The sequence below is a fragment of the Pantherophis guttatus genome, chromosome 3 (genome assembly GCF_059756535.1).
Source record: "Pantherophis guttatus breed Tessera chromosome 3, ASM5975653v1, whole genome shotgun sequence".
Lineage (NCBI taxonomy): Eukaryota > Metazoa > Chordata > Lepidosauria > Squamata > Colubridae > Pantherophis > Pantherophis guttatus.
This window is the reverse complement of record NC_142065.1, coordinates 37,894,590-37,920,673: the sequence shown is the minus strand read 5'-3', so window position 1 is coordinate 37,920,673 and position 26,084 is coordinate 37,894,590. Positions and strand designations below refer to the sequence as shown.

The window sequence follows — 26,084 nt, the reverse complement described above, 5'->3', positions numbered from 1 at the left end:
ATTTATTTCAACTTCCTAAGGGCTTGTCTTAATTACACATTACATATCTCTTTCCTAAATGTAGTCTTGGTGCATAGTTCGTTTCTGATCTCAAGGTCTTGGAGTACAGTAAAGCCCTAACAAGGCTCTATGATAGAAGGAGACTTCAATGACACGAAACCTCTTAATTTTATCTGTAGTTACTGCTTCCTATTTCTTCATAAAGATCAGGAATTGCATTAGCTACATATTTTGTACCAGCACATAGTTTTTTAAAATAGAAATGAGACAAAACCTGAACAGCTTGTTAAACTGCTGTGTTTCTCAAGTCCAACATACTTAAATATTTCATTTTAAAGTTTGGTGGTGTATTGATGGAATGATATGATGTGTAATACTCTAAAATAGCGTGGATCTCTCATACAGCAATTGTCATTGTTTCATATTACTTCTTCAAATGACAAGAGTCCCATTTGCAAGTAGGCATTACAGAGAAACTTGAGGACTCAGATTCTTCAGACATTTCCTTGAATTGCTCCTTTTCTGTCTCAGAAGTTTAAAAAGAGATGAGGTAATATTAGTTGATCAAAACATTACTCCTACTTTATATCCACTAGGGAATACTGAACAGTTTGAAATGTTTCTCTATAGCAATGGTCATTACAAACTTTCCACAGATACGTAGTGTCCACATTGTCTTATTTTCAAAAGTAAAAAGTAGGAATAGGTGTACCAGATTAAAGAAATTGGCTGTAACAAAAATGGGACAAAGACTGCACTCCTTTAATCTTGGAATGTTATGAACTTTCCTCTCCACCAGGAGTGTTCTACTTGTTGTGATGGCAGAAATCTATGGGTTCCATGGTGTTGGGGTGAATGAAGGGAGTTTTTGGATATGCTGAATCCCAGATCTTCTCATTTTCCCAAATGTGCCCAACATATTTACTTTAATGCTTACTCCCCAGGGGGAGAGCCTTCTCTGTGGGGGCATCCACCCTCTGGAATGAGCTCCCTCCCGGAATACGACTGATCCCAGACCTCCGTACTTTCCCTAAGGCCCTGAAGACTTTTTTATTCCACCAAGCCGGCCTAGCCTAAAAGGTCTTATGGGTTAGTTTTTTAAATTGTATAGATGTGGGGTTTTAAATTGGGAGGCCGATCAATTTAATTTATTTTAGTTATTTTTAACTTTTATATTATATGTATCTTAATTCCGGCTGTCCACCGCCCTGAGTCCTTCGGGAGAAGGGCAGTATATAAATTTAATTAATAAATAAAATAAATAAAAGTGCTAAAGAAGATGTCAGCAATTTTCTTTTCATACAGTACAACCACATTATGAAAATTTAAAAACAGTTCTAAAGAATCTAATAAAGGCAAACTAATAATCTAATATTTATTTTATAATGTTGTGACGTATATGTTTACTTCTGTTTGTTTTGCAAATTTGATGGAAAATATGAATTACTTTCTTTAACTTCAAGTCATGAAGAATATCTCTTGGCTAAGAATTTATCTCTGGAGAAAATATTACAATAATTGTTAGCAATTTTTTTAAACTTGTAAGATCACATGTTGTTTTTACTGTTAGTTAATGTCCTAAGGAATTCCTATCACACTATTTCTATTACCATGTATTTGTAACTGCTCCGCATTGCTTCTTTGTGCCTCATTAGTAGTTTTCATTACCTCAATCCAGCTTTCTGAACTGACCTTGCATTTATTTTCTTCCTTCCTTCTTGTGTCTCATCCCTTTGCACTCAATTTTCTTGCTGTTGTTCTGACCTCTCTTCTTCCTTTTAGTAGCAGTACCGAGAGTATTAATATCTTTCAGTTTGAAAAGCAGTGAAACCATGTAAAATGACAACATCTATACCCTCTATTCAGTTGATTGCTTAATGAGGCATTTTTTCTTCTTTCAGTTAAGAGGCTCATCAACATTCATTGTTAAGGAAATAAATCAGTCCTTTGCTACACCAAATGGTAAACAAGTTAAAAGGACACCCTTCAGCTACATTGCTTATCCTCTTTTGTCTTTTTTGTAGCTTTCTTGCTTCTCTTCTATATAATTACAACATAGAAGAACTATGTCAATCCTATTTAGACACTTTAATTTTAAAATTAAATTAATTTGCATAATTGGAGAATAAACTTAAACCAATCATAGTTTGGAAAATTGTATAAAATAAGCAGTACAGGTAATAATTGCAAGAAACTAAAAATGAATGTTTTTGATTTGGGGTTTTGGCCCCCTGCTCTTTTTTTCTTTACTCTTTTTGGCTTCCCCAACACATAAATCAATTGACCGTTTACTCTGCTGTTAAGAATTAATTATGTATCATTATGCATGACCCCTAGCGACTTTATAGATTTCCTCCATGATGATCTATCCTAATCTGGTCTTTCAGATTGCTTAATATTCCACCCATTGCTACTGCAACTGAATCCATCTACTTTGTTGCTGGTTGTCCTGTTTCCTTCTACTTTTCCCACCATTAGAGCCTTTTCCAGAGAGTTGAGTCTTTGAATAATGTATCCAAAGTAGAATAATTTGTGACTGGTCATTTGTGCCTTTGTGAGATTTAACTTGATTGTTTGTATCTTTAGTTTTGCCTTATATCTCTGTTCATTTGCTTGAGTCACCTGAAGCTATTTGCTCTAGGACTATATTTTTGCAATGTATCTCTTCTTTTAAATTTTATGGGATTGGTAGATGGGGAGACATTTCTTTCAGCACTTTATTTAGATTAGGGCCAGTGTAGATAGCAGAACCTAACTGACTTTGGCTAATCATGAAGCTGAGCAGGGTCTATTCTGATTAGTATTTAGATGTAGTACTAGATGAGAATTTCATGAGCAACTAGAATGTTGTAAAGAAACCTCCCAGAAGGCAATGGTAAACCACTTCCATATTGTTGCCAAGCTCTGGAGCCTACAGCAGCACCAAACTATTAAAACAGCCTGATGCATTCTGGAAATCCCAAAATGGAACTACAAAAACTATAATGACCATTCAATACTACAGAATATAATACTGTTCAAGACTTAAGGCATAAGGGCAAACAAATAACCAACAATTGACAGTTTATTGGAAACATGGCCCAAAGAATTAACATACAGAGGAATCAAATAAAGAGGAGTTTATCTGTGACAATTTGGCAGATTATTCAATGCAATGAGAGGCAGGGAATTGCGAGAGCAACATATTTGTTTCAATCAGATGAAATAATGTCTTTAGAAAGTAGCACATTCAAATTAGCGAGAGAAAGATGAAACAGAAGTTCAGAGAGTGTCAGTGGAAATAATTTATTTTACACAGTGTTCAGCTGTAGAAGGAAAAAGCAGACAACAAACTTTCAGAGACATTTCACAACAAAGAAAACCAGAATTTTTAGTATTTTCATACCATAGCAAAATCCATTAAGAAGCAAAACCTAAAGTTTTACTGATAGACATGAAATGAAGCAATAAATCAAGATTTGTAGCTCTGGGATTTGGGATTCAATTTAGTACATTTAAAGTGTAATAGCCTATCGCAGGCATCTAGTGGGCCCTTTTTGGCTGAAGAGAGAATTTAGATTTTTTTCTTGAGATTTTCATACACAGTTCAGTTGAGGCCTTGGTCACCACTTGAAAGGAGGCTATGACAACAGATTGTCCTGAGGATTGTCTCTGTGCACAGATTCTGTGAGGTCCCCTGGTTTTCAGAGGGCCTACAAGAGAATCAATCATGAATGCCATTGGCATTCTATAGGGAGCAAATCCAAACAGATGCAAGTACAAGTAGTAATTTCTTTACCATCTGTTCAGTGACCATTCAAAGCACTGAACAAATGGTATTTAGGATTGGTCTTTGACTGACTACGACTGTTGAATCATCACTGTGTTCACATGGTCAAAATTTAGGTGCTTGGCATTTACAATTGCCTCCACTCCATTTTCAACACCCTCCACTGCCCATCTCCCCCATTTCTGGAGTTTGGGCCAGAGTACCATCCTGTACTCTGACCGGCACTCTACCACCCTGCATTCCACCGTCTGGAATGCCCTTTGCCATTTTTGTCCCACTGCTGACAAAGTGCACCCAGCCAAAGCAGCTGCTGAATGCCTATGTCCACCACATGGCCAACAAGTGCTTCAGGCTGGTGTGCCTCGTTAGCTGAGGGAGGAAAAAGATGGTGAAGGGCAGCTTGGGACAGCAGCAGTGGCCCAGTGCAGGATGACTAGAGTGGTGGAGAGCAAGGTGGCCAAAAATGCAGAGATGTGGAGATAAGTGGTTGATGGAAATTGAAGCACAGTAGGGCAAAGTAAGAAAAATATGAGGTTCTCATCTAACAACCACAACCGGGAAATGATTATTGGAAATCCCATTGCTAAATGGTCAAGTCATGTGATGTTTTACTTAATGGCTGCTTCACTTAGCCACAAAAATTATGATCCCAATTAAGGTTGATAAGTGAAGACTACCTGTAAGAACTTTTGCTGTAATCTTGCTTGTGGGAAAATGGGCAATGAAAAAAGCTTACAGTATTTTCCACCTTACTACATCTTTGAGTGTCAGCCAGCAGGCCCTTCTGGCTGAGAAAGAATTGGTGGAGCAATTACAGGTTCACTGTGGAGCTTTTCTCATCATTTGGTGAAGTTGCTCAGTTTCACTCTAAGTTTGAATCCTATGGAGGTGACTGAAGCACAGTCTTCTAGAATGAGTTCAAGTCTGTTAATCTTGAGGAAGTGGACAGGGACTTTGGAGATATGTATCTGCCATATATATTAGATCCATGTCCCTCGTGGCTGATTGAGGCCTCCAAGAATCCACATGTGAATGGATCTAAGTGATGGTATATGCCTTTTGGAGGGGAGGGAATGGTTCTGCTAGCTCTGAAAGAGATGGTGGTATTCCCCTTCTTCAAGAGATCATCCTTGGACTAAATTAATCTGGACAATTTTCATACAGTTTCCCACAATCTCTTCAGTTGGCTTCTAGCTTCAGAGGGCCTTGGAGGAAACAGATCATCTTTCTAGTTGAGATTCAGACCAGGATATAGTACTGAAAGGGGTGCTGTGCTTGTTGATGACCTATTGCAAGTTTAGAATAGGAGTGATGCATTAATCCTGGGCCTTCTTGATCCTAGGTGGCCTTTATACCATCAGCCTAACTCATAGTATACCTCTGGATCAGAGACTGGGAGTGGTGGAGAACATTTTGTGTTGGTTTTCCTTCTTTGAGGCCTAGTCTGTGTTGGTGGGAGAGGAATTTTCAAGGTTAGCCCCCCCCCCGCTTTGTGGGCTGTCACAGGGCTCTACCTTCTTCCCCCCTCCTTTTTTATATCTACATGTAGCCACTGGTTGAAGTCATCCATCAGTACGAAGTGATGTATCACCAATATGCTGATGACACCCAGTTGCAAATGACATCTCTGTTGCCAACTATCTAAGTGAAGCCGAGGAGATTATGTCCTAATATCTGATAGCTAGAAACGATAAAAGAGGTTGTGACTCAATCCTGCCAAGACTGATTTCTCCTTATTTCTAGGTTGGTTCTCTCCTTGATTAGTTTCCATTCATTGTTTCTTGTTCTGCTTTCAGCTACTTTGGAAAATAGGTTCTCTACACCCTTTCTAATCTCAATATCTTTTTTATATTGTGCTGACCAAAACAGTACTACACCAGTTTTGAAATGTAACTTCCCCAGTGTTTAATTGTGGCCGACGCATTAAACATGTAGGTTACACAAACTGAAATCTAATATATACAAACTAAAGAAAAGTAGAAATATTCATGAATCCTTTTTTTTTAATGTTCATTGTAGCATTTTCCCGCAAGTGTAGGGTCTGCTTTTTTTTCAGATCAACTAAGTGCTGATCTATGTGCAACAGGAATTGACTGACGAACTTGCTACCCGAACTTTGAATCATAGGTTTAGGTACAAAAGCCAGCCAAGTATTAAATCATAGGCTTAGGTATGAAAGCCAGCTGGATGACTTTGACCCAAAGTCACCCAGATAACTTTCATACCTAAGGCAGAATTAGAACTCACAGTCTCTTACTTTCTAGCCTTGTACTTTAACCACTAGACCAATCTAGCTCTCAAAATGTTTGTCAACATTTAAGAATCTTTAATGAGAACTTGTCTTATTCTTATAATTTACTTTGTATTAAGTGTTTACTTTCCATCACTACTTGTTCCAATTAGTGGTGAAAAGTGTAAAACAGTAAATAGCTTCCATACATAATAGTCATACTACCAATGTTGGAAGATATAACTGAAGAAAGTTGGTTCTTCTAGGTTTCAGAATTGATTATGATTTTTCAATAGCCACCTTATGCTATAATCAACTATATTCCAGTTTTACTCTTAAAATGACAGAACAATGCTAGAACTTGTTTGCTACATTAAAATTGGTCATACTCTCTTTTTCTTATCCAAATCCACATTCATAAATATGGTACATCATTGATGTTAAAAACACTTTATATTACTCCCATAAACACCATATTAGAATTACAGTAATATATTTATATGAACAGCTGTTCTGTGTGAGATGAAAGAGCTGTCTGTTCCTGTGCCTAATCATTTGCCCAAGGGAAGGTCAGATGTAAGACACAATAGCAACCATACCAATAATGTTACTTGAAAGCATATATTGAATGCAGTTTCATTTCTAGAAGATGCTGACTACAAAACTCAAGAAGTAAGAGAAGATCTTTAAGGCTTCCTTCCTTTAATCTGTTTAAGAAAACAGATTCCAGCCACTCAGAATTTCCAAAATACTAATACGTGGGGCCTCGTCCTTCATAGTTATCAGAGTTCAACTGTGAACAGAAGAATAATCTTCAGGTCAGGTATATGTTTCCTGTATAATGCATAGCCCTTTGCTTAAAAGCAAATATAAAACAACATAATAAAGAGTTCAGCTGTATGATTGCTAATAGTAACATCTGACAACATTTTTCAGCTTTTTCAGTAAAAATGTTCTTTTTGGCTTCAGAAGAGAGAATAAAGACTAAATAAACTAGAACTAATTAAGGAAGGAAACCAGGCTCCATTAATCGAGATTTCTTTTGCTGTATATTTTTACATGCTTATCCTATCCTCAGGGAACAATTTCCAGGTGTGGGCAGCAATTTGGGTGTTGTCTATTTTGCATTTCTCGGATGTTAACACTAAATAGCATTTAAGGGAGAAGGCCCAATTTTCATAGCATGTATGCTTATTGAATTCATGACCCCCAGGAGAACAAAGTGGGAAAAATAAGCACAGTTATAACATTGTAATATAAATTTAGATAATCTTATTCATCAGATTTGAATCTGATTACTTAGTTGTTTATTAAATGTTAGGCTTGACTTATTTGGAATTAAAACTTAATGAAGTGCCAATAGAAGTTGAAATTATATAATAAATCATATACTATCACTAGCATAATCATTAGTAGTAAAAGGTGAACCTTAGCAAGAAAATATGAGTTGGAAACCTCAAAAGAAGGAAAAATTGTGCATAATTATGTTAACAATCATGTACTTAATTGTTCCTTCCTTGACTTTTTCCAGTTCATATTTTCCTGCTAAGGTTTACTTTTTGTTACTAAAGACAGAATATTGTAGAAAAGCTATGACATATTTCATGTTTTTTAATGTTTAACTGAAAGGCAGTGTTGAATTAGAAAATAATTTCCCAAAAGCAATAGAAATTGCATATTAACGGTAAAATAAGAATGTGTTTAACCATCTTCCTTTTTGCTTTAGAGTTTTTCAAGGCTTTCTAAAGTAACACACTAAATTACTTTACTGTATATTTATATTATATTACTTAAAATGCATTTAGGATACACAGAAAAATATAACAAGAACTTGAGAAAAAGCAGGTCAACTTGAAAATAGTGTTTCTCAGATATGATAACTTTAAGACATATGGATTTCAACTCTCACTAAGCTGGCTGGCAAATTCTAGGCAATTTCAACTGCATCAGATGTGAGTATGCCTATCTCCTGCATTGGAGCACAATAGTTGGGCACAATATTTAGAACACTGTGATGCAATAGAAATTCTGCTACAGAGTATAAAGTATTTTTGTAATCTTTGAACCCAGCTGTTGGAAATTGTACTGGAATCTTTTTGGTTTGCAAAAACATAAATATTAGAGTCTTCTCCTTTCCCTGTTCCTTTTTTGGATTAAGTACTGGTAACAGAAGTAAATGATTGAAGCCAATTGAATGAAGTTTTTTCTTTGGGGGGGGAGTAAATGGTTATTTATGCCCTAGTTCCTCATTTCAAAATTGCATTCTTGTAAACATTTCAAGAACATGCTTTTAATTACACTTATGCCATCTGTGAATGCTTTTGAATTTTAAAAGTAAGTTTGTAGTGTTCCATAATCCTACACATATCTACAATCAAAACGGTATGTTTTTCCTGGCTCTTTACAATCCCTTTGTTGTCAACATTGCAGAATAATTTCCAGTACCTAGCCCTGTTCCTTTTTATTAAAAACAGAAATAAAGGAAGCCCAATGAAACTAAAAAATACATAGCAATGCAGTTTCATTTGTTCATTTTTCTTTATTTCACTACTGCCACAGGCTCACAGTTAGGTCAGCCAAAAAGAGTTTGGGAAAATTCTCTCGGGCTCTTCTTAGTATTCTGTAGATTGGCTGAGTTACTGCTTTTAAACTGTTGCTTCTCTTTTGGTTTTGCGGCAGCTTTCTATCCAGGAAACAAAGTATAAACTCAAGTTATTAGCTAAGTGTTTGACACATTCTCTCTCTTTGTTTCCTGTATCTACTCTTACAGTGGGATATGGAAGACACTAATGTACAAAGAAACACATATTGTTTCTCTTATGCTATGCTCTGATTTGCAAGGTTCCATTTCAACTCTATTAATAGCCTAAATACAGAGAGAGCAGTCACATTCTGTACCGATTACAGTTTGTGGACCATCATCAATGGTAGACTTCTATAATTATGGCAGCCTTATGTTGTTATCTATCCTAGTGATTAAAGGTCTCAGGCTAAAAACTGGGAGAGTGTGACTTCTAGTTCCACTTAGGCACGAAGCCAGCTGGGTAACCTTGGGCCAGGAATTACCTCTCAGACCTAGGAAGGAAACAATGGTAAACACTTGTGAAATTTTGTCAAGAAAACTTGTCCACACATTTGTCAGAAATTACACTGATTTGAAGGCACAAAAACAAATAAGGAAAGGTCTATTTTTTTTACATAACATTCTAATTGACATACCAAATTAATATTTGCCTTTTTTTTTTTCTTTGAGAAAACCTTTAAGCAGTTTTGCCGGATATATCATACAAGCTGCTTGCAGTTTTGATTAAAATGCATCCCTTAAAATGCATCCCTGCATTAAGTCGGCTTTTTTTGAAAAAGGTGTCTACAACACAGAAACTGACTCTTGTCTCAGCTTTAGATTTAAAAAACTTTGTTACGCAATTGTGGTTTATGTGGGATGCAAACAAACCAAGTACTGGTAAGGATTACAAGTACAGAAGAGGTTGGAGCTTTCCAATGGGGACTATAGGAAAGGTCAAATAATTTCCTGTGATTTACTTAGTTTTTTATTCACTTGACTAACTTGGCAAAAGTGGAGTTACAATTCTTTCTGCTTCAGGGAACGTAATTCCTGAAAAGTGTGGTCAGCATTATATCCCTTTCTTTAAGAAATTATTTCATTCTGTTTGCTGTAACTGTACCATTCCCTGGTACTGAGTTCTCTTTGTACCACATCTAAATTGTATTGTCATGTAATGCTCAAAAAGTATTAATTAAAATGTAAAACTGGACATACGTTTTCAGTAAGATACTACAGGGGAAAGATGCCATATCTACTATTCCTCAATCATGGAAGTTATAGATTATAACACACATACACTCATACTTTTTTTTACATTTACATTTGAATACATGATATGCCTGAGAACAATATACCAACTTTGTTTGCTAGAAAGATTAAATTTTCCCTTAGTTTGTCTTTAAAATAGGAGATATACTGACAATAGAATAAACAGGAAAGCTGTTGGAAATGCAGGGTTGTCTTCCTTTCGAATAAATGCAGTCCTTGTGGTGTACCCCTGTTAAATAGATGAATGCTATATATTTACACAGAGAAGTACTTCCTTCATAGCAATGTAATTAGAGAAAACTAGCCTCTGTACTTTGATTGGAATTGTGCTTCCTCTTGACAAATTTTCTGCTTGAAAGTATTCTAAGTAAAATCTCCCTAGTGGTGCTTGGTTGGCGGCTACATGGTCCTATCCATACAATTTTATGCATAACAGAAATAATTTCCTGCTGCATTCTTCCAGAATATTTTTTTACTTCCCAGTGTAGTTTACAGCTAGAAAGGAATTCTATTGTGGTCTCCCAACCAAGTCCTAACCAGTCTCAGTCCTGCTTAACTTGCAAGCCCAAACAAGGATGGCTATATGCTATTATTTTATTTTGCAGAATATAAGTACTTACATTGTAATACTTTAAGTGGATTGTCTCCATATTTAACATATTATGGAAAATTTTCATTAAAAATAATTTTATTTTGTTAAGCATGGATATGAGTTTTCATATACCATGTTTTCCTGAAAATAAGACCCTGTCTTATATTTTTTTGAACCCTGAAATAAGCATTTGGCCTTATTGCCATGCACTCAAAAGCCTGATTGGGCTTATTATCAGGGGATGTCTTATTTTGTGAGAAACAGGGTACCTCTGTGTTTCTCCATTTTTGGCAAAAGAAACTTTGGCCTAAGATACATACAAAATAATGGTGAACTGTATTAAGTTATTCTAAGCAGCAAAACTTGTTAGAGCCATTAACAGAAAAATATCCAAATGTTGGATAATGAAATGCTGATGGCCAGAAAATAATTTGCTTGTTAAAATAAACATGACTTTTAAAACTGACATAAAATGAGGTTTTACTTCTAAATAATTTACTTCATAAATTTCAGTTGTGGGTATGACATTTAGAAAGCTGATGTCGTCTTGAATCCTAAAGCCTAGATTATCTAGTTTAATTTGCTTTCTAAGTTACTCAGTTTATAAAGAAAAATTTGGAGCTGATTTTTCTTTAATGTTAATTTTGTAGTATGTAAAGAAATTTTAAAAATTCTATTTCAGAGTTGAGACCAAATAACAGCAGCTGCACATCAGAATGTGATAAACATTACTTAGGTTAATATTAATTGTAGTACATTTTCCATATAAAATAGAGAGCATGTGATTTATTTAAGATTGATACTGAAAAAATGAAATGAAAGTTAATTCTGATTTTTTAAAGTTTAAAAAGTACAACATTAAAAAACTAATAAATATACAAACAGAATCTCAGAATTAATCAGTAAAGATAAAAGGCTGTTTTTCAGTTATTTATATAGTTAAATATCTCTGCATGTGCATAAAGTTCTTTCCTGTAGATAAATGCTCACAGATTTTTCTGTAATCATTTATGTAATTAATGTGAAAACAAACCACTTAGTTTGACAAATATACACTTTTGACAGAATTTCTTTAAGGAAAAATCTTTGGCATTAAACATTAGATCTCCAGAAAGAATAGTGTGTTTATCTGAATGTGAATATGTGTTTCATTCTTCTGTAACAAATGACAAATGCCTAAATATAAGACTGTCTATGCTAGTTAGTCATATAAGAATGAGATTTTAACTTTTTAAAAGATCTTCAGTTCATACTTCACTTCTGTATTTATTTAATATAAATATTTCATATAAACACCTTTCTTTCAAGTTCATGTTGATACTTTGGTCTAACCAAGGTTATCTTAATGTTGCCAGAAATATCTGCTATTATTGGTATATTTAATATATATATATATTTAATTTCTAGACTGCAGTATTTTGCAATATTTTTAAATAGTTCAAAAAGTTTCTAGATAAGTTCCAGAGATATTGCCCTGCTGGATTTATGTTATTTGTCACTTACTTTCATAATCGTCATATTTTCAGCTTTCCAGCTTTAATGCTAAAACTATTTATTTTTGTTATTGCTAATCTGAGCTTCTTTTATCTCTATTTACAGCATGAAAGACTCTCCAGGTAAGATTTCCAGAATTCATGCTTTTGTTAGAGCATGCATCTCTCTCTCTCTCTCTCTCTCTCTCTCTCTCTCTCTCTCTCTCTCTCTCTCTCTCTCTCTCTCTCTCTCTCTCTCTCTCTCTTTCTCTCTCTCTCTCTCAACAGTTCATTTAGTGACCTTTCAAAGTTACAATGGCATTGAAAAAAGTGACCTATGACCTTTTTCACACAACCTTTGTAACATCCCCATGATCATGCAATCAAAATTCAGATTCTTGGCAAGTGACTCATACTTATGACCATGCTGTGTCCTAAAGTCATGTGATCAGTTTTTGCGACCTTTTGACAAGCAAAATCAAGGGGGAAGCCAGATTCCCTTAACGACTGTGGCTTATCAACTGCGGTGATTACTTAACAACTGTGGCAAGAAGGGTTGCAAAATGAGGCAAAACTCAATTAACAGATGTCTCACTTAACAGAAATTTTGAGCTCAGTTGTGGTCATAAGTTGAGGACTACCTGTATTTGTTTTCAAGACTACCATCTTTTATCTGATCAGTATGGTCACCTCTTATCTGAATTCCTTTGTTTTTCAAATATTATGTTCTTCTGTCAGTTTTTGAATGAACGTTTCTTTCTTTCACTTCTACACTTGCTAGGTTACAGGTAAATACTTTTAGTAGTTTGTTATTCTTTTGTCATTGTATTGGGTATCTCTTCTATAAGAACTGTTTTTTTTTTCCTGAAGTTGTAAATGGTTTTGAAAGTAAATGAAGCTGTTTTAAACCATATCTAACTTCAGGCTGGATTCAGCAAGTTCAAGCACTGGCATTAGTGATACCTATAGTGATCGACCCTCAGGCCGCACCAGTGCCTATACCAGAAGAGCCGCTCTCAGCAGCAGAACAGAAGATGATAGTAGCAAGGATTATAAAAAGGTGGGCCATTGCTGAATTTTTTTTCTTTTCTTTTTCTTTCTTTTCGTTTGAAGCCTGCACTAGGCTTCTCTCATTATCTCAATAGCCACATGCCAAGGGGATCAGGTACCATGGGAGGCAGGTGATAAAGAGATTTAAATAGGGAATCAGGACATTAAGACCTTATTTTCCTCTTAATCTTTCCCAATGCAAAATACAAAATATTTAGCTTACCCACTTGGAGTCTTTGGGAATTGCAAAAAGGATGTTTGCAGGCCATATCCAGCTCCCACACTACCCTTTTTGTATCACTAGTTAAGATTGAGCCCTTCTTTAATTCCCACTGTTTTCTTTTTATCAGTTAATACAAAGCAGTTTCGAATGTAGCTGGAAACCATTGGAGAAGAAGCCAATAGAGTAATAAAGATTTAAAGCCCCAATAAAAGAAATATATCAAGAAAATGATGTTAAAGTCCAGCTTCAAACAAGTTTAATGAAGTTTTCTGGATCAGGGGTCTACAACCTTAAACACTCAAAGAGCCATTTGGACCAGTTTCCCAAAGAAAAGAAAACACCGGGAGCCACAAAACCCTTCCCGTGCCTGACTATTTCTTGAGCAGCCACAAAACTAGCATATGTAGATGAATTAAATGTTCTGTTTTCTTCTAAAACTTTACTTTTCTTGGATTTATCCATGATTGGCCTACCAGGGGTTGAGAAGCTCAATAAATCATGTGCCGGTGGGTAACAGGGACTAACAGGGAGCCACAGCAGAGGGGTGAAAGAGCCACATGTGGCTCCAGAGCCACAGGTTGCCGACCCCTGGTCTGGACTGTATTATAAATAACTGTATTTGCACTCCTATGTTTGCCTTTTCCATGGAGTTGTTGACTTTGATTGGGTTCCCTTTGTATGGAATAAGAAAATGTTGGTGTAAAATTTGAATATAATGTCTAATTTTTTTATTGGACTTTCCAAGTTGCATTTGAGCATATATTTAGTTTACTTGGAGGATCAATAACCAAAATGGTATATGAAATAATGTGCGAATAATCACTTTGAACTGAATTTTATCTGGTAACATTTAAAGTGTGCTGCGAGAAGTACGTTTAGACCATGCTTTTATTCCACATGAACTAAAAGGATGTGCCTGGAGTGATGCAGGGGTCTTGTGAAATTATGCAGTTACCTGAAGATGTTGGCTGAAAATTAATTGAGCTGTAATAAAACTTGTTCTTCTAAAGGATCTGAAATAGCAAGTCTTGCAAACTATCATTCTCCAATATGTCACCATCAATTGTTCAGTAGATGGAATATTATCCAATACCGAGGTATAATTCCACTTTTGTTTTGCTTTTTCTGTTTAGCTCTATGAGAGTGCCCTGTCTGAAAATCAGAAACTGAAATCTAAACTGCAAGATGCCCAGGCAGAACTCGCAGATATTAAGTCAAAAATGGACAAACTAACTCAGGTGAAGAAACTGGGAAATCAGGGATGTACTGAAAAAAACAAGGAGTAATGTCAACTTGCAAAGCTTTCAAGTTGCCATGAGCAGGAGGGAGGGAGAACTGGTGGAGCTGATTGATTTCCCTAATTGAAATTACATTCCACAGATGCTTTTCTACCGCAATCAATAGGAGAGTTTTGGGTTTCACAGCCAGCCAAAGTGGTTAATTGGAGAATGTGATTTATGATATGGCCAGGGAGGAGGGGAGAGAGACAGGGTCATAGGCGAATGTAAATCTATGTAGGATTAGTTCTAACTGCATCCAAATATTGCCGAAATGGTGCTCCTAATAAATGACTGTATTTCTTTTGAAGTTTGGCTTATGGCTCATGAATTAATTAGGGCATCTTTTGGAAACTTCACAGAGGAAATTTTTTAAAAAGTTTATTATTGTTGATAAGAGAATTAATGAAAAAACACTGAGTGCAATAATCTACGTATGCTCTGGATTTCTAATAAATACTTGATTGTTGTTTTAAACAATACTGCAAAAATTATTACTTTGTAACAGAGTATTTTGTTTGTTTGTTTTAAATAGCAGAAACAGGAGAAAACTTCAGATCGTTCAAGTATGCTTGAGATGGAAAAAAGGGTACGTCTTTACAGGTTTTCAGAATCTATTTGGATTGTATAAATATTTTGAAAACCAAACAGCAAAGATTATTCTTTTCCTAGCAAAAGATTCCTAAAGCATCCAATTATTTTTGGATAATATCTGGCTCCTGAAGTTACTTATTGAATTCTCAAAATATTTCTGCATTGCATCTTAAGCTATTTGGCTGCTCTCTGTAAACTGTTTGGAAATTAAAGCAGCTGAAGAAATTGTTTTCCAGTTTTCAGTCTTTTGTTCTATGTTGACAGCACGGTGTTCTGTCCGATTTTGTAGGAACATCTTCTACAAACTCACCCTTCTATTCTCCCTTCCTATTTGGTGTAACCATATATGGTGGAGAAGGAAAAGGGAGACCATTTTTCCATTCTTGTCACTTGACTAGAAGGGGAAACTGATAGAGCCCTAATAAATTTCACCTTGTCCAGAAAAGGTGGGGGAGGGGAAAATGTATCATTTCTTTGGCTAATTGGTGAACTTGTAAAAAAAAAAAAAGTTTCAGCTTTTCACTGATACAACAGTTAAATTGTTAAAGAAAAGGCCCAGAGTATCACCAGTCCAGCAACCTGATTCATTGTTTTCTTTGGCTCGTTTTCTACCCTTATTCATAATTGCTAAGGATTTAGACATACTAGGAGCAGGCAGATGAATAGAGTAGAACTAAGGAGGAGAGCAGGTAGAATAAAATTAAGGGGAAAAAAATCTCAAGTTCCTACTTTCTGGGGAGGGGGGCAGATAGCCCATTGTGTAGAACCTGCCACAGGACACAGTAGCTAATTGGAGTGGAGGTGATTGTTTACAATGAAGTGAACTTCAACATCTGAATTTGACAATACTGCTTCTAGCAACAAAAGATGCAGTATGCTACTTGTAATGGAATACGTGGTACGAAGGCTGGAAATTGCTTTCCTAATCGGTTTGGGGGTGGTGGAGAATAGGGCCTGTCCTCCAAAAATGATAACTGATACTTATGCTTAGACAATAAGCTCTCAGGCTAGCTTACTGATATTTTTATTAACTTTAAAGCACTTTATTTTTTGAAGAGTTCATTATATGCCTGGATTTTGCAGTATGACAAAACTAATACTATATATGAGTTAGACATAGCTCTCATTGTATAGTTGTACAGCTAATGCTATATATTAGAGTATTTATTGATTTCATTTTGATTTTGAAAACCTGAAGTAAGAATAATTTGTTGTTTCAAAATTGTTAAAAATATGTTGACATACAGCATTAATATCTGATATTCCAATTACTTGAAAGGGTTACTTTTGAGGATAATGGTTTGAAAAAACCTTTTCAGATACAGGTAGTCCTTGTTTAACAACTATTTAACAACAGCTCTGAAAATTTCAATTATCACCTGAACTGAAACTTACAACCACCACTCCATCCCCAGTCACGTGATCACAATTTGACTGTTTGGCAATGTGCTCACATTTACAAACATTTGCAGTGTCCTGTGGACACATGATCACAATTTCTGACCTTTTTTTGCCAAGTTTTGTTGGTTAAACTGGATTTACACCCTAGTGACTTGACTTATGACCAGAATTATTTGTCCTAATTGTGGTCGTAAGTCAAGGACTATTGTTTAGATCTACAGGTAAAACATATGCTTAATATATGTTACATAATCATTATCAAGCCTAATCCGTAATAAAATTCTGTTTCTTCCAAGGCCTGTCAGTAAACAAGAATTTTAGTGTGCCTAATATACAATCTTATCAAAATGACATGAAAACTCTAGGGGCCATAAATTAATTCTTGGTGCCTTTCTTTTTTGCTGCTATTCTCTGGAAAAAAAAGATGGATGTTGGTTCTTGAGTCTGTCACTGGTATTGGTATTGTTTGCTATGGAATGGTATGTCCAGTGCATAGCTCCCATTATTTAAAAAAAATATCTAGTAGTTTGGGGCAAGAATTTGGCCCTTTGTGGTGTCATTTCTGTTATCTAAGTACAAAAAAACTATCAGTGAGATGTGGAAATTTGATTTGGTCTGAGTGTGCATTTATGTGAAGAAACAAATAGAATCAAAAATTGAAAGAACACAGCTACTGTGTCTGAAAGAAACAAGAAAGGATAATGGGAATAAGACTTGAGAAAGGGGAAGTATTATATGGCACAAATGTTTTTGTCTTGGAGTAGGACTAGATTGTGTTTGAAAGCCCTTAAGCCTATGAGATTTCTTGTACTTTCTCAAATCTCATGAAAGATGATCACTATGAAAATATTTCCTGAACAGGAAAAACGAGTCCTTGAACGGAAGCTTTCTGAAATGGAAGAAGAGATGAAGGTATGAAAATGTATCATTTATTTACCATCTTCTAAATCCAGTCTCATCTTTTAAATTACTATGTAAGAATAGTATTAATCATAATTAAAATCTTGTTGTTCAAACCTCCCACTAAATTCCCTCATTTAAAATAGCAATGGTATCCTTATGCTTTTCTGGTTGAGTTGGAAGCATTTTCTAATATTTTTCTTCCAAATTTTGGTGCAATCTATTCTGCAGCATTTTTATCAAAACATTGTTATCTGTGCCTATATTGGCTATTAAGGATTCCTTCCAATCCTTTCTAATACTGGCCTACTGATTCAACTGAAAGTTAATTAAAAGTTGAAACAGTATTTTACTTGTAAAAGACTTTCCTCCTTGTAAGACAAATATTTTAGTCTTTCTTATTACATTCCTTGCTCAAACGCTTGCCTTTGGATATACCTAAATTCTTATGATTTAAAAATGAAGCTTTTATTCCTATTTGATTGATTCTTTTAATATGGAGCACTGGGAAGGAGATAAGTTCATATTATCAAAAATGTTTTCCATATTTTTAGTGGAAAAAATGTTCCCTGGAATACAATAGTTCTGCTACTTGTAGAATTATAAATATGTATAAATTTAAGAAATAAATAAATAAACAAGAAGCTGTTTCCAAAAACCAATGAAAGATGAAAGATTAAAATAAGCCTTAAATATTACTGTTTTAAGTATATATATTCAAAAGAGTAATAAGAATTGCAGCTTTACGGCAAGATTATATGGTAAATGAAACCTTTTGTCAATAATTTTAAGTCCATTAAATATAAATAATCATTTTGTGTATTTTGAAAGATAGATAAGTTACTAAGTAATGTTTTGTGGTTTCTGCACCTAGATTAATGTTTCCCAGTCCTGGCAATTTTTAGATGTATGGCCTTCAACTCTCAGTATTCTTAACAATGGCCATTCCGACAGGCAAATTCTGGTTACTAAAGGGCACATGTCAGAAAATTGCTACTACACTTGGGAAACATTGACTTCGATTGTTATATGATCTTACATACGTATACACATACATATGTGTGTATGTGTGCGTATGTATCTTAACATATATTATTACAATGAATTTAAAGATATCCAGGGTCGGTATCTGCAATTATTCATATATGAATTTGGTACATATTAAAATATATGTGAATAATGTAATTTGAACTTTTTAACCTAGCATCAATATATTAAAACTCACGTCTCAAAAGTTTTGACACTTAACAGAGCCAATATCCAATTTCCTTGCAAGAAATTCATTGTATCTTCTGAAATTATTACTAATAATATTTAATTGAATTTCCTTTGCTACATGTATTTTCTCTATCCTTAGTTACTGCATAAATTAAATGCACAATTGGTAATTATGTAAGAAAGTCATGAACACTTATTTTGGATGAAGCATGATTCCAAAGTAAGGATCCCTACCTCAGATTTTATGTGAAATGTAATATCTGTGAGGATTCAGAGAGTTGGGAGGTTTCAGAGTTTGTTTCTTAGAATCACTTTTTTAAATTCCATGTCAACCAACCCCACCATAATTATAAAATGCTAATGTATAGATTTAAATATTTGAAAAGTTCATAATCCACCTTTCAGAACAAATTTTCCCAGAGCAGCTTACAAAACTTTAAAAACAAATCTAAAATTTAAACTGAAATTATGCAAACTGAAACTAAAAGCACCATTAGAAATGTAACGTGTCCACTAGGGTTCGCAATCTGGGTGTCCTCCTGGATTCTCGGCTGTCCATGGATGACCATCTGACAGCCGTAACCAGGGGGGCCTTCGCACAAGTGCATCTTGTGCATCAGTTGCGCCCTTTCCTAGACCGAGATGCCCTCGCCACAGTCACCCACGCCCTTGTTACTTCTTGGTTGGATTACTGCAACGCCCTCTACATGGGGCTGCCCTTGGGGTGCATTCGGAGGCTCCAGCTGGTCCAGAATGTGGCCGCGCAGGTAGTTATGGGAGTTCCTCGTTACTCCTGTGCAACACCTCTCCTGCGCAAGCTGCACTGGCTCTCCAGGTCTGTTTCAAGGTGCTGGTACTTACCTATAAAGCCCTACATGGCTTAGGCCTGGGGTACTTGCAGGACCATCTTCTGCCTTCCTCCCACCGTCCTGTGAGCTCCCACAGAGCAGGCCTCCTCAGGGTGCCCTCAGTCAAACAATGTCGACTGACGGCCCCCAGGGGGAGAGAATTCTCTGTCGGAACGCCAACCCTCTGGAATGATTTGCCCACCGAGCTCATGATAGCCCCAGACCTCCTCTCCTTTCGCCGCGAACTGAAGACGTGGCTCTTCCATCAAATAAATTGATCTGCTAGGGGTTGCACAAACTGTAATAAATTTAAATATGGTTTTTAAGGGGTTTTTAACTTATTTTGTTATATTGTGATTTGTATTATTGATTGTTGTGTAAGCCGCCCTGAGTCCTTCGGGAGAATGGCGGCATATAAATCACAAAAATAAATAAATAAATAAACTATAAAATAGTAGAAAGAACATAACATATAAAGTTCTATTGCAGCAAAAAGTGTTAAAAAGTAGCAATCATGTGACCTCACTTGAGGGACTTTTCATAAAAGTCCTGTTCCAAAACTGCCCACTTACTATACCTCAGCAAGGATGGTATCTTAAGCAAAGTCTCAGATTTAATCATGTGAATAGGAATGCGTAAAAACAGGCGTCTTTCCAATATATCATATCTTATGTTCTGTTGGTTTGTTTGATATCCCATGTTTTCTTCAAGGCAGTTTATGTATGAATCTTCTTTATTTGTCCTTACAATAACCTATTAGGAGGAGTGAGTTAAGAAAGAGCAACTGGCCAAATGTCATAATGGAAATTTGGTCTTCCCAGTCATAGGGCTACACTTTAGTAAGTACCTCCCACAGGTTCTCTACAGTTAAAATCTGTATCTTTGAATTGGGACCAGAAACAAACTGAGAGATGTTGAAGATGTTTTAGTAATAATGTGATAAATAATGTCCATGATTTGTACAACATGAAGCTATCAAAACTATCAAACGGAAGTCATGATGACAAAGGTTGTACGTTGTCCCTTTGCTGTCTTTAGAAATGTCTGCCTACCTTTCCACCTGTTTTCCAGCCAGTAGCTGTTGACAGAGGTGCACTTGACCGGTCACCCTCTCTCTTGTGGATGGAGAAAGTATCAAGGGATTTTATTTAAATACTGGAGATACCAGTCCTGGCTCTTCTCAAATGTATATCTACTTCAGTCAAGTTTCTATTTTCTGAGAGGTTGGCATAAACTGAGGATTTTTTTCTTTAATTAGCCTGGAGGTTTCCATAAATAATCTTAAGAAGTCCAATCTTCATGAACTCTAGCTTTTGGAAATGTAGGAATCTTACACAGAATATCTTTATATAAAAACTTTTCTCAACTTTTATTCTCTCTAAATGGCCATGTTAAAACATGTTGCTTTATAATGGAACCAGCTGCTCAAAAAACTACAGAAGCACATCAATATATTTTTCAAAGGTCCCTCAAACTTTTAGATCCACCAAAAGAAAACAATCCTGCATCCATTTCATGAGAAAAGTCCTTCACTCCTCTGCTCACAACAGAATACCTTATACCACCAGACTTGAAATTTTGGGCTTAGACAATTTAGAACTTTGCAGTCTTCGGTCCGACCTAAGTGTAGTACATAAAATTATCTGCTACAATGTCTTAACTGTCAATGAATACTTCAGCTTCAACCAAAACAATACACGAGCACACAGTAGATACAAACTTATGGTAAACCGCTCCAGGCTTGATTGCAGAAAATATGATTTCAGTAACAGAGTTGTCAATGCCTGGAATGCACTACCTGACTTTGTGGTTTCTTCTCCAAACCCCCAAAACTTTAACCTTAGACTGTCTACTGTCGACCTCACCCCATTCCTAAGAGGTCTTTAAGGGGCATGCATAAGTGCACCAGCATGCCTACCATCCCTGTCCTAATGTTCCCTTTTATTTGTATCCATTTCATGTATTCATAATCATGTTTATACTTATATCTATTATCTAATACATGCTTGACAAAAATAAATAAATATAAATAAATAAATAAATATAAATAAATATAAATAAATAAATAAATTTCTTCCTCCAAAGGGGTTATTAAAAAGGTAAAGGTAAGGGTGTCCCCATGGGTTTTACCTCACTAGTTGTGACCAACTTTAGGGGGCGGTGCTCATTCTGTTTCTTAAACCAAAGAACCAATGTTATCCAGAGACGTTTCTGCAATCAATTGTCCAGCATGACATTATGCTGCTGTACAAAGCTAAAGATGGAATGCTGTTATCTTCTCACATGCTTATATGCAGCACTTATTCATCTACTCTTTTGTATACTTTTGACTGCTAGGTTCGTGACAAGTGACAGGAGCTCACTCTGTCTCACAGCACTCAGGTCTCGAACTATGAGCTGTAGACCTGATCCTAAAGGGGAAATTATTCTTGCATAATTCATTCTCCCTCCCTCCCTCCCTCCCTCCCTCCCCCCCCCTCTCTCTCTCTTCCTCACCCCTAGTCTTGAAATATGCCTATTCCATGTCACAATTTTGGGAAAAGTCTCTTGATATCAATGGATTCATTGATAGGATATTGTCAGGCTTCTGGTTTTCTTGTTTCTTTATTGGGCTTTCAGTTCTTTTCAGACTTAACAAAAACCTATTTAGTGCTTGAGTGGTTGGAGCAGAAGTTGTCCTCTAAAGTAGCTCCTCCTGCTTGATACCCCTCTCTCCAATCACCTGCTCTGAACAACTGTCATTCTCCTGTTATTGCAATTTCTGATTGCTGAAATGAGATGATACGTTATGCTGCCCTTAGTAGCCTGATAAAACTGATTTTACAGGCTATCACTGCTTGCCTGCACAATAGGTACTTTTGTGCCTTTCTTTTGTTTGTCTCCTGGTGCTTATTTTCCTATTATATAAGAGGCAATTACAGATTTGCTTGGCTTCTGAAATATTTTTGTTTCAAGAATAAGAATTCCTGAACCTTTAAAAACATGATAGCGAGGAAAGCAATTTCCTGACTTACTGGGGATGGTTCCAGTTGCAGAATAACTTTTAAAGGAAACACTTAAACTGATTTTACTGTATGATTATTTTTTTTGAAGCTGAGCTCCATTTAAATTGAACTCTGTCTCTTTAAAAGAAGACATTTCAGTAGCTCACATTACAATCCAGCTGCAAGAGAAGGGCTACATCACCTAGCTTGATATGCATCATTCCACATGATTGAATGTATTTATAGATGAACTAATAAAGAACTGAAATGGGAATGCATTTTGATCTATTGTTGATAATGTGCAACATCAGAAGAAATATCAGGATGCTGCTATAGTTACATTGTGCCTTCCTACTGTATAATCTGTATAGCAAATGCTTTTTTTCTTAAAAAAAAGACTTTTAAAATAACCTACTGTAAATGTGGACATTCCATCTCTTACTAATGTGAGATGAAGTATATAGCTGTTAATCTATATTAGAATGTTTTAAAGCACATGACTTATATGTGTGAAGTTATGAAAGTCCCTGATGGCCTTATTCATGAGTTATTTATTGAGGTAACTTTTTCAATAAATACAATCCACTGGTGTGTGTGTGTGAGAGAGAGAGGGGGGGGGAGAGAGAGAGAGAGAATAATAAAGACCATTTTCATCATGTCTACGTCTTTTGAATGACATCCATTCTTGCATCATATGCTGTATCTGTCTGCAGTTTCTTTTTATACTAGAGTCACCTTGACTTAATATAGCCAGTATGCCTACATTTTACCTCAGTCTTGCCAATGCTGTTATTTTATTTAGGCTTATTAAGTTTTCAAAAATCTCACTTTTGAATCACATTCATATTCTGTTGTATAGCAACTTTTTTTTCTTACTGTCTGCAGCTCACTTACAAAGAGACATAAAAAACTAAACTGATATCTGATTCAAGCAATGTCATAAAACTCTTAAAGCTGCTTGTTGCCAATATTCCTCAGCACAATAAGTGTGATTGTGTGAAGCATAATACGAAAAAGATTTTGGCTTACTGAAGTACATATATTGTGATTTTAATGGTTTGTGCCTCAGTGTTTTACATCAGAGTAGATTAAGACTATTTTAATGTGTGCCAACCACAGTTTCAAAGGAATTTTCTGAAACATTCAGGGGTAGTGCAGGATGCTTTTAAAACTCAGAGTAGGAGAGAGTTAATTTAGTTTCTCTTCTATTCAAAACCTCTCATACAGTTCCTTCTCTAATACAAAGTTGAGAGATATGTCTGATAAATAAAAAGGACTGCCGATACATATAAAACAGATTTTTAAGACTGCTACCATTCAGCACATATCTATCAAAATAAAGGTGAGCTAAAATTGTGGTAGGGAGGAGGAGGAGGAGGAGGTTGCAAACTCCAGCTAAAACCAGTTTTCCCCCCCTCTTAATTTCAACAGATTTGACAGCATGGCAGATTTGTATACTGCCCTCACCCAACAGGAAAATGAATCTCTTTCCCTCACAGATACATTGCAGTAATTACGTGCGGATTGCTGTGATGGTATGTGGAAAAGGCTTTGGGAGATTAGGCTAAGAGATGGTGCCAAGGGAATGGTCAGATAAGAGACAGCAGGTGATTAGTGGGTGGGGCAAGGGGCAAGTTCTTTCAGACTTCCAGGTTTTTGGCAATGTAACTTTAAATAAAATAGAATTAGTTCATCTGGTTGTGATTCCTATCTGATCTACCTTGCAAAGCTGAAAGTACAAATGCAAGTAGAAAAATAGGGACCACCTTTGGTGGGAAGGTAACAGCATTCCGTGCACCTTTGGCGTTTAATCATGCTGGCCACATGACCACGGAGACGTCTTTGGGCAGCGCTGGGTCTTCAGCTTTGAAACAGAGATGAGCACCGCCCCCTAGAGTCGGGAATGACTAGCATATATGTGCGAGGGGAACCTTTACCTTTACCCCCCATCTTCATTACAGCCTAGGAAAAGTCTCTTCTGAGCCTCTTACCTCTCCCACCATCCAGCTGTGGGATAGGCTCTTATCTGTTCATATCTTTGGCAGAACAGAGAGTGCTTTAAAAATAAAAGAATAAGAAGTACAAATGTTCAGATGCATTTCTGCTGAGCATGAGTGGCTTTGAAGATTAGCCTAAATCAAGGCTAACTGGGGAATTCTAGGAGTATGAAATAAAAATGGCTATATATGTGAAGCAAGATTTAGTTAATGTATTTGAAATTGCAGAAATAATAAAGAGGAGGAGCCTGTAATTGAATATAATTAGAGTTATGGTTTGTAATTTGGAAACTAATTGCTTCTACATGCCCTTATAAACTATTCTAATCATCACCAAAAAAACACCAAAAGGAAGATTACTGTGTTAGATTTACTGTATAGTGACTTCCCTGGAAATTGTTATTACAAGGATATATTTATTTTGGATGTAAACATTCAGTTTCTCAACAAAATATTTTTTAGCATTAATATGCTAGAGAATATAATTATAGTGGGTGTCTTTTAAATTGTTTTGTTCATTTCTGCATTCTGCCTCATTTACACTTTGAGTTATTAGATAAATAATCTTACATTTTCTTAAGATAACGCAAATCTATCATAGGCAGGTTTAATGGCCTAATTAGGTGCTGCTTGAAGTATTCAGTTTTTTTAAAACCTTTCATTCCAACTTCCACACTGTTTTAGAGGAACTATATTAAACATATTTTGAACATATTTCCTTTTAGAAAAATGGTTTCTTATATAAAGGTTATAGCCTAAACTAAATTTTTTAAAATTCTAAAAAAAAAAAAAAAAGACCTAGAAATCTCTTTATTATAATAGATACTTTTTGAAGAAAATAAAGATTTTAAATTTTATTTGTATTTCTTAATAAAGTTGGTACAACTATTAACATATTTTAAATGGGAAATTTTGTGTTTTAAAAGTTTCAACACAGAGCGTCGCGGTGAGACAGTCGGGGAATTAGAGGGCTCTGATGAGCTCCACGAAAACCCAGACTGACGAACCACTGCCGATGGGTCTTTGGACCAGAACCGTCCTGTAGGGATGGGGAAGAAGGAGAGCTACCTCGGAAGACCAAGAGGAACAGGCAAGTTCCTCAAAGGTCAGAGGAAACTTTCTATGACGTGGTGGCAGGGGATGGCAGCCATTGCAGCTGCCACGAAGCTGGGGCAACCAGATTAAGCATTGAGCAGGAGTGATGAATGGAACGGAGTTTTGGGAAGCCGGGTGAGTGACAGTCAACCCTTGGTTTGAAATAACAATAAGGAAAACATCTTTTTAACTTTAAGACCCCTAGTGATGAAACAGCGGCTAATGAGCAGGGTGGGAAGAAAAGAAGATTCTGAAGTGCAATCTTAAAGGGATAAAAACCCAATGGAAAATTGACTTTTGAACAAAATTATTTGGAAATTTTAAATAATTAGAGAAATTGCCCCAAGATTGGTTAAAGGATCGGAAATAAATAAATAGATCCTTGGTTTTTTTTTCTCGATTTTTAAGAAAAACAAAAAGAATGGACAATAAGCTTTAAAACTGAAGTGTTGTATAAATAAAAGAAAAAAGGAAAAAAGAAGTGAGAAGAGTTGTTTAAATTCAGACTGGACTATAAAACTGATTTGATATTTTTAAAAGCTAAAAAGAAAAAGAGAAGCTAAATAAGATTGTTGAGGATTGAAATAAAATGGATACTT

The 26,084-nt window shown here is 35.7% G+C and overlaps 1 protein-coding gene across 34 annotated transcripts in view; it reads left to right on the top strand.

Annotated features, from left to right (window-relative positions):
• The window catches only part of PPP1R12B (protein phosphatase 1 regulatory subunit 12B), a 139,835-nt gene that overhangs the window by 70,887 nt on the left and 42,864 nt on the right, over nucleotides 1–26,084 (top strand). For 20 of the 34 annotated variants that reach the window (XM_034414215.3, XM_087889308.1, XM_087889307.1 and 17 more), the window contains 5 exons: nucleotides 12,026–12,042; nucleotides 12,823–12,958; nucleotides 14,305–14,409; nucleotides 14,984–15,037; nucleotides 17,305–17,355. In XM_034414215.3, coding sequence (XP_034270106.1) covers nucleotides 12,026–12,042; nucleotides 12,823–12,958; nucleotides 14,305–14,409; nucleotides 14,984–15,037; nucleotides 17,305–17,355 — 363 coding nt within the window. Of the gene's footprint in view, nucleotides 1–6,645; nucleotides 6,900–12,025; nucleotides 12,044–12,822; nucleotides 12,959–14,304; nucleotides 14,410–14,983; nucleotides 15,038–17,304; nucleotides 17,356–26,084 lie in introns of those variants that run through there. The other 14 variants (XM_087889305.1, XM_087889309.1, XM_087889304.1 and 11 more) reach the window with 3 other exon arrangements.